The 9,109-nt window shown below is 52.5% G+C and overlaps 1 protein-coding gene across 1 annotated transcript; it reads left to right on the top strand.

Moving 5' to 3' along the window:
• The first annotated feature begins 2,240 nt into the window (after window positions 1–2,240).
• Window positions 2,241–8,549, top strand: KCNS1 (potassium voltage-gated channel modifier subfamily S member 1). The gene is made up of 3 exons (XM_023756227.1): window positions 2,241–2,250; window positions 2,349–3,394; window positions 6,082–8,549. The coding sequence occupies exons 2-3, from the start codon at window positions 2,366–2,368 to the stop codon at window positions 6,550–6,552; spliced, it is 1,500 nt and encodes a 499-aa protein (XP_023611995.1). The 5' UTR covers window positions 2,241–2,250; window positions 2,349–2,365; the 3' UTR covers window positions 6,553–8,549.
• The last annotated feature ends 560 nt before the right edge of the window (window positions 8,550–9,109 follow it).

Consider the following 9,109-nt stretch of genomic DNA (forward strand, 5'->3'; position numbering starts at 1 on the left):
TATGGGATGGCCCCGCTTTGGGGCCGGTCCTTAGAAAACCTCCGCGGAGGGTTTGGGGTAGAGATTCAAACCAGTGAAGAGTACACAGAGCCCAGGGAAGTGACCAGCACACAATAGGTGATCAAAATAAGTGTGGGACTCACAAAACCTAGTTTCCGGCCTTACCTGTGCGTGGACTAGCTGTTGAGCACATCACTTAATCTTTCCTACTGGTACTCGGATTCTTATTGGGGAATGTTTGTTGAATTAATTGTCCCATTTCATAGACAGGAAGGTGAATTCCAGAAAGAGAAAGGGGTTTGCCCACAGAGGGGCAGCTCATGGTGATGGAACAGGATTAGGGACTTCCTTTTTTAAAAATATATTTTTTTATTGATTTCAGAGAGGAAGGGAGAGCGAGAGAGAGCTAGAAACATCAATGATGAGAGAGAATCATTGATTGGCTGCCTTCTGTACGTCCCACACTGGGGATCGAGCTTGCAACTGGAGCATGTGCCCTGACCGGGAATCGAACCCTGACCTCCTGGTTCATAGGTCGAGGCTCAACCACTGAGTCATGCTGGCTGGGCAGAAACCTCATTTTTTGATGACAAGTCCAGGTGGAGGGGTGGGATGCAGCTGCAGCGCACACATACTTATTGTGCACAATTTATGTGCCAGGACTGTGCTGCTGCTAACACCTTGCCTCAGGTCATCCTCATAGCTCTCATGGGAAGGACAGTGTTCCCCACTTTATGGACGGGGCAGCTGAAGCTCAGAGAAGGGTCTGCTCAAGGTCAACGGTAAGAGGCAGACTCAGAATTGGAGCCCAGGTCTGACCAGAAAGACATGCAAGAGCACGTACTGTGTTCCAGGGGTTTTGCACACATACTCACGATAACCCTTCAACTGAAGTGCTGTTGTCCCCATTCTATAGATAAGAGAGCTAAAGCCCGGAACTGGAGGAGACTGGCCTTCGGCCGCACAACAGATCTAAGGACAAAACCTCAACTCGCTTAAACGCCGAGCCCAGGGTAAGTGAAGGACACCCTGCCCGCTCCTTGCCAGGCACTGGGCCAGCTGCTTGATGCACATTCAATCCCTGTCCACCCCGGGCAGCAGGCATTACCGAACCCACAGTGCAGATGACATTACCGAGGTCAGGAGGTGAGTCACTGGCCCTCAATTCCAGCAGCGCTTAGAGACAGTGGGCAGGGGCAGGAAACGAACATTTCCTGAATATCCACGCAGGCCGACCACTTCTCTAACCCACCTCAATCCTCCAGCCTCCCCTGGAAGGTGCTAGTGTCTGCATTGTGCAAGAAACTGACCTGGAGAAAAGTAGATCCCCAAGGTGGAGATAAAGACTTGCCTGCCTCCAGGAGAGAGGGAGACAGGTGGATAATGTATTAAACCTCTCTGGGAGCCAAGCCCAATAGACATTAGTTCATCTAACCTTTTAACCATAGTTGGAGGTGGATATTTTTATCTCCACTTGACAGAGGCTCAGAGAGGTGACATGACTTGCCTACAGTCACACAAGAAAGCCGAAGTTCAATCTGACAGACTCTACAGATGCTTTAAATAGTTGAAGGAGAAGTTGAATTTTGACAAATTTCCAGGTGATGCCAACTCTGCTAGCAGGGAACACACTTTGAGAATGAGTGGTCTAGACGGATTCTCCCCACAACCCTAGATGATAAGCACTCACTATCCAGTGATGGCGAACCTATGACACTCGTGTCAGAGGTGACACGCGAACTCATTTTTTTGGTTGATTTTTCTTTGTTAAATGGCATTTAAATATATAAAATAAATATCAAAAATATAAGTCTTTGTTTTACTATGGTTGCAAATATCAAAAAATTTCTATATGTGACACGGCACCAGAGTTAAGTTAGGGTTTTTCAAAATGCTGACACGCCGAGCTCAAAAGGTTCGCCATCACTGCACTATGCCCATTTTGCTGAGGAGGAATTAGGTTCTGAGCGTGGCGGTTCAAGATCCCACAGTAGACCGCTGGGATGCAAAACTCAAATTTTGTCTGGGAAAGGGAGACATCCTGTATAAGCATCCCCCCAGGTGCCAGGCGTTTGTTTATGCCAATGAAACGAGGGTGGGGAGGCTCAGTGTTTGACCAAAGTCCCCCAGTCAGGGAGTGAGGACTAGTCAAACCCAAGCCTGACTCTTTGGTCCAGAGGGTATCTTATACCTACCGAGCGCCTACTGCGTACCAGACACTTCACAGAGAGCATCCGACACCCCTAGGCGGTAAATGGGGGGCGGGGGATTTGACGATCTTCCTGTAAGGAATGTCCGGGGGACCCCCCTCCCACCGCCGCCTAAGGGCGCTTCTCCTGTGTCCACAGGGCAGAGCGCCACAACCATGGTGAGCGAGTCCCCAGGGCCGGGCGCCACGGTTCTCTGGCGGCGAAGCGACGAGGCTCTGAGCGTGAACGTGGGCGGCGTGCGGCGGCGGCTGAGCGCGCGCGCCCTGGCTAAGCTTCCCGGGCACGCGGCTGGGCCGCCTGCACGGCCGCTTCACTGGCAGGAGCAGGCGCGGCGTCTGTGCGACGACTACGACGCGGCCGCCCGGGAGTTCTACTTCGACCGGCACCCGGGCTTCTTCCTGGGGCTGCTGCACTTCTACCGCACCGGCCACCTGCACGTGCTCGACGAGCTGTGCGTCTTCGCCTTCGGCCAGGAGGCCGAGTACTGGGGCCTGGGCGAGAGCGCCCTGGCCACGTGCTGCCGCGCGCGCTACCAGGAGCGGCGCGTGGCGCGGCCGCGCGCCTGGGACGAGGACAGCGACGCGCCGAGCAGCGTGGACCCGAACCCGGGCGAGATCTCCGACGTGCAGCGCGAGCTGGCGCGCTATGGCGCGGCGCGCTGCGGCCGCCTGCGCCGCCGTCTCTGGCTCACCATGGAGAATCCCGGCTACTCGCTGCCCAGCAAGCTCTTCAGCTGCGTCTCCATCGGCGTGGTGCTCGCCTCCATCGCCGCCATGTGCATCCACAGCCTGCCCGAGTACCAGGCCCGCGAGGCGGCGGCAGCCGTGGCTGCGGTGGCCGCGGGCCGCAGCGCGGAAGACGTGCGGGACGACCCGGTGCTGAGGCGCCTGGAGTACTTCTGCATCGCCTGGTTCAGCTTCGAGGTGTCCTCGCGCCTCCTGCTGGCGCCCAGCCCGCGTAACTTCTTCTGCCACCCGCTCAACCTCATCGACATCGTGTCCGTGCTGCCTTTCTATCTCACGCTGATGGCTGGTGCGGCGCTCGGCGACCAGGGAGGTGCGGGCGGCGAGGATCTCGGCGACCTGGGCAAGGTGGTGCAGGTGTTCCGCCTCATGCGCATCTTCCGCGTGCTCAAGTTGGCGCGCCACTCCACCGGGCTGCGCTCACTGGGCGCCACGCTCAAGGTAGGGCCTCTGAGGCCGGGTAGGGGCTTAGGGGGAGGCAGGTGTAGCCGTGGGGCAGGTTAGCAGATGCACTTAACCAGCCTGCTGTGTCCAGGCGCACGGTGAACGGAAGCACATCCTTTATACCAGGCACAGGGCCAGATAGCAGGTGTACATTTCACGTCCAGTTTGACCTTCCCAGCCTTCCGGTGATCTCTGAGTCCCATGGGAGAAAACTGACGCAGGGCTGTGCTGGTCTTCCGTTTCAAAAAGTAAAAATAAAACAAAAAGGTCACTTTTGATCTGTCTTGTCAAATATCAAATAGTACGTAGCACAAAAATATGCAAAGCAGGATGCTAACTGGCTTCTGCACTGAGCCGTTCTTCTGAGGTTATCAGGGGCCACAGATATCATAGGTCTTGCTTAGTCGACAAGCCTAGTACAGCCCCAGAGCTCATACTGAGTGCTAATTCTGTGCCATTTTCACATCCATTATCGATTTCATCCTCAGGACGACTTCCTCTGAAAGATGCTCTTATTTATTCCCTTCCCGTAGATGACAAACCTGAGGTTGGCTTTTTAAAGCCTGGCTGCAATTAATTGAGCACCATACTTGAGCCAGGCCCTGGGAAGCTTACCCTTAAGGGGGTGAAATTAGCCTGCTTTGGGGAGGGCGGGCACGGGAACAGCTTGGACAGAGGCCTGAAGAGAGAACAGAATGAATGATGGGAGAGGGACATGGAGGGAGGGGTACCAGTTGGTAAGGCTGAAGAGGGTATTGAAGGGCCATGAACTCTTGGCTCAGGATTTTGGACTTTATCCCAAGGGAAATGGGGTTTAAGCAGGGGCAAGTATTGTTGCCACTACTTTGCAGATGTGGAAACCGAGGCTCTAAGACAGTGATGGCGAACCTTTTGAGCTCGGCGTGTCAGCATTTTGAAAAACCCTAACTTAACTCTAGTGCCGTGTCAAATATAGAAATTTTTTTGATATTTGCAACCATAGTAAAACAAAGACTTATATTTTTGATATTTATTTTATATATTTAAATGCCATTTAACAAAGAAAAATCAACCAAAAAAATGAGTTCGCGTGTCACCTCTGACACGCGTGTCATAGGTTCGCCATCACCGCTCTAAGAGGTGACAGGACTTGTCAGAGGTTCCTCTGTGAGTAGCAGAGCCTAGAGAAGAACCCAGCTGTGCCTGACTCCAGTACCTCACATTCTTTCTCCTAAATCCCCCTGTAACCCTGCTAAAGATCCCTAGAAGATGCTGATTAATCCCTTCCACCCACAGCTTAGTAAAGCCTTTTGTATGCCCCCATGGCAGGGCAGCCAGCATGCTGGGTACAGGCAGGATGACCTGGCAGAATGCTGGGGCAATGGACAGATACAGAGAATTCCGTTAGCTAGACACCCTGAACTCAGCACCTCTCCAGAGGTGACCCCTCCATTGCAGAACTCTGCCTTGCCTTCACCATGCAGAAGGCCAGGGCCCGATGCTACCAGCTCTTTCTGCGAGGAGGGAGAAGAGTATTGATGGAGGCTTCCAGGGTCCGAGACACACCTGTAAGTCTCCAGACGAGAGCCTTGCTACTCAAAGTGAGGCCCCTGACCACCACCAGATTTCTCATTAGCTGGAAGCTTGCGAGAATTGCAGAATCCCTGGCCCTATGCCAGACCTCCTCAATTGGGTTCTGCCTTTTATTTATTTTTATTTTTTTAAAATATATTTTTATTGATTTTTTACAGAGAGGAAGGGAGAGGGATAGAGAGTTAGAAACATCGATCAGCTGCCTCCTGCACACTCCCTACTGGGGATGTGCCCGAAACCAAGGTACATGCCCTTGACTGGAATCAAACCTTGAACCTTTCAGTCCACAGGCCAACGCGCTATCCACTGAGCCAAACCAGTTAGGGGTGGGTTCTGCCTTTTAAACAGTTTGGAAGCCCTGCTCTAGGCTAGGGGTTCTCAGCCTCTATTAACTTTTGGGGCCAGATAATACTTTGTTGTGGGGGGCCGTCCTGTGCATTGTAGGATGTTTAGCAGCATCCTTGGCCTCTTACCCACTAGATACTGGTAGCACACGTCTCAGTTGTGACCATCAAAAATGTCTCCAGATATTGCCAAATATCGCCTGGGGTGGCAGAACTGCCCTGGTTGAGAAACACTGCCCTAGGGCTTGGCCTCAGGGGCAGAGCAGATATACACACCCGTAGGCAAGTGCATTCTGCGAGGGGTCTAGGGAACCTATATATCCTCTCAGCTTCCTTGAGAGGCAGAAAATATTTTTGTACTTATCAGAAATGAGATCCACCAGTCAAAAGTACACGAAACCAACCCTTTGCATTGTGGGATATAAACTATGGCTCTCTCTTGATTCTGCAACAGTAGAAAAATCACAGGCTTTTCATTCACCGGCTGGTGCCACTAGTGCTGCCCACATTAGAAGAAACAAATGTGGCTCAGCAGGCACCTTGGACAATGGAAATCAGGCCTGTGTTCAGTCCTAGGGAGTATGGCTGATTATTGTAGTTGAAAGACCTTAGTTTGGAGTCAGGGACCTAGGTCCTGGCACCAGCTCTACCTTGCTCTGTGATTATGGATCTGTCCCTTCTACTCTCCCGGCCTCAGTTTCCCCATCTGCCCAATGCCAGGTCTGTAAGCCCACCCAGCTCTGACTCGGCTTCCTACTTTCCTTCCAGCACAGCTACCGTGAGGTGGGCATCTTACTGCTGTACCTGGCCGTGGGTGTGTCAGTGTTCTCCGGTGTGGCCTACACAGCTGAGAAGGAGGAGGACGTGGGCTTTGACACCATCCCAGCCTGCTGGTGGTGGGGCACAGTGAGCATGACCACCGTGGGCTATGGGGATGTGGTGCCAGTGACGGTGGCCGGCAAGCTGGCAGCCTCGGGCTGCATCCTAGGGGGCATCCTGGTGGTAGCGCTCCCCATCACCATCATCTTCAATAAGTTCTCTCACTTCTACCGGCGCCAGAAGGCTCTGGAAGCCGCAGTGCGCAACAGTGGCCACCAGGAGTTTGAAGACTTGCTGAGCAGTGTTGATGGGGTGTCGGAGGGGTCTCTGGAGACATCCCGAGAGACCTCCCAGGAGGGAAGGTCTGCAGACCTGGGGACTCAGGCCCCCAGTGAGCCTCCAAACTCTAAGATTTATTAAAACCAGGGCTCCATGTTTCCCTTCCCACACCCTACACTCAGCTACAACAGAGCAGAGACCCGTCCCCTGCTGAAGTTCTTCGTGGTGGCCTGACCGCTCAGGGTCACTCCTTGGCCTGAGAATCGACACCCAGAAGCTGAGTCCCTTCCTCCAAAGGCTCAGGGAAGGACAGTGTTTCCCTAGATTATGTGAGCTTGAAGAGCGACCCAGAGACCTTTATAAACAAACCTCCAAGCCATCTGGGAAGCAGCATGAGCCAGAGAGAGAGAGTCGAAAGGATGCTAACAATTCCTTGCCACCTGCTCTTAGCTAGATCACATATGGCCCTATGTTGGAGGATGAGAATTAACCCCATTTCACAGATGAGGAAACTAAGGCTCAGAGAGGTGCAATGACTTGCTCAAATGGCATGCAACTAGAAGTGGTTGGGTCAAGTTTGGAATCCATGCTTGTTGGTCTGCCAATAGTGTTTCTTCCACTCTGTCTTCCCTCACGAAGCTTGTGTAGGTTTTTAGTAAGTTTATGGGCCCCTAGGGTTGATCTACTTAGGTTTCTCTGTCAGAGCTAGGGAAAGGATGAGACGGGATTCAGATGTAGGAGCCCTGGACCTCACTCGTGGTTCTTTTCCAGGAGCTTCCAAAAGGACTCAGCTCCCTAAGATGAGGCCTGGGAGGAAGAGGGAGCTGCCTCCTTAGATGATGTGCAAGATTTGCAAAGCAATACCTGTAGCTTCCTCCCCGGGCTGGCTTGAGATACAGAAAAGGGGCCCTGGCCTGCGGCCTGAAGTCTAGATCTAGTCCTACTGGAACCTGATTTGTGAAGTAGGCAAGTCCCTGCCCCATCTCCAGGTTTCAGCCCACCTGTGAAATGGTCACAGTCTGAGCCTAGAGGGAGATGAAAGTGGAACAGGGAGGTACTGATTTCCAGCCAGCCTGGCTCAGAAATGTTGGTGGCCAGGAGCTGCCATGAATGGACAACTGCTCCCCCACATTGGATCCCCCCAGTCTGACCACAGCACTTCCTGTCTGCCTACCCTGCAGACCTCCAGCCATATCTTGAGTTACCAGCCAGGCCAGTGCTTGAGGCTCCTGCCCTTTTGGCCAGCTCCAGCCCCTCATTCTTGCTGGGGGCATATCTGTATACTCACCTACTGCATCCTCTCTACTTGCTAAAGAAGTTGGGAGGCAAGGGTCCCCTAGCCCTTTCCCACACTGTTGCTAGAACATCCATCACTGTACTGTCATTGTCTGGCTGTGGCTCTGTCTGTCCCACCACACTGAGCTTCAAGATGGGGGACACTGTTGGTGCACAGTAGGTATTTAGTAAATGCTGAATGGATCAACCAATTTGTACAGCTACTGTGTGCCAAGCACTGGGGAGGAAGAGGAAAGAAAGAGCCCGAGGGAGACCTTGCCCTCTAGAGGGTGTACAAGCCTGTCAAGGAGGTCCTTTCAGTTCTGTCCCCTCTCCCTCCTTGCTTTTTTGAGGCTTTTACAATGATTTCCTTGTAGATGCTTCACTCGCTCATTCAACAAATATCCACTGGAAAGGTCGTAAGTTGGGGCTTCACATGTGGCCTGCAGACAGGTTTCATTTAGCTGAACAATATTTTTAGTGTATTTTAAAAATGTGAATGCCCTTGGGTGAGGCATGCTCTCTCTGGTTCCCCATCGCACCCCCCGACCCCACACACAGGCGCTCCTGTGTTAGCCCCACCACTTAGATTTACTTTACCCACATGGGCTGTGATTTATTGATGTCTTACCAGATTCAACAGATAGAATGCCAAGCAAAATATATATCCCTGTGTCTTGAAGCTTACAGACTAGTGGGGAGACAGATTTTAATCCAATAATCACATGAATAAATAATAATAAGCTCTACTAAATACAAGAACTATAAGGGTATATAATATAGCAGGGACCATTGACCGAGAAGGTCAGAGAAGACTTTCGTGAGCAAGTGGACAGTTTAACATATGGATCAATAGAAATTACCCGGGGGGGGGGCGGGGCGTGTTTTCCAGGAAAGCAGTGTATTCCAAGAGGGAACAGCATGTGTGAAGGCCTCATATCATACACAGGGCCTGGTACATAGGCTTTCAGACGTAGATGGTTTCAGTCTCCAGATTGGAGCAGAGACGAACTGAGCCAAGGGTGCCGCTCATGAATTGACCACACACACACACCACTGGCCCTCCCGCATGCTCACCTTGTGACATCTAGGCCCAGCTCTGCCCAGGTCAAGGCACAGAGACAGGTGGGCTGCATGCAACCACCCTCATGGTCTTGCTAAACACAGCGAGGACCCACTCGCTTCCAACTTTCTGACCCCACAGACAAGTCCCTAAAGCCGGTGTGGGTAAAGCTCAGGAGAGAATCGTCTGGCCTGAGTCTATCACGAGGCTGTGTGTGGTCCTGGCAGAAAAGCAACAACTCCTTCCCACTCCCATGTATCAATGTAGCCATTATGCAAATAAAGAGGCTGGGCCCCGGGACCTGTTTGTGCCGGTATGGAGCTGGCTGCCTGGCATGCTTTCTGGGTGATTGGGAGGGTG

Source organism: Myotis lucifugus, unplaced genomic scaffold (genome assembly GCF_000147115.1).
Source record: "Myotis lucifugus unplaced genomic scaffold, Myoluc2.0 scaffold_90, whole genome shotgun sequence".
Classification (NCBI taxonomy): domain Eukaryota; kingdom Metazoa; phylum Chordata; class Mammalia; order Chiroptera; family Vespertilionidae; genus Myotis; species Myotis lucifugus.

What these genes read in the sequence shown, in the direction of transcription:
- KCNS1 (XM_023756227.1), top strand. Translation starts at nt 2,366, where the DNA reads ATGGTGAGCGAGTCCCCAGGGCCGGGCGCCACGGTTCTCTGGCGGCGA. An exon ending in CACTGGGCGCCACGCTCAAG is followed by an intron (nt 3,395 to 6,081) that starts GTAGGGCCTCTG and finishes CTTTCCTTCCAG; the next exon opens with CACAGCTACCGTGAGGTGGG.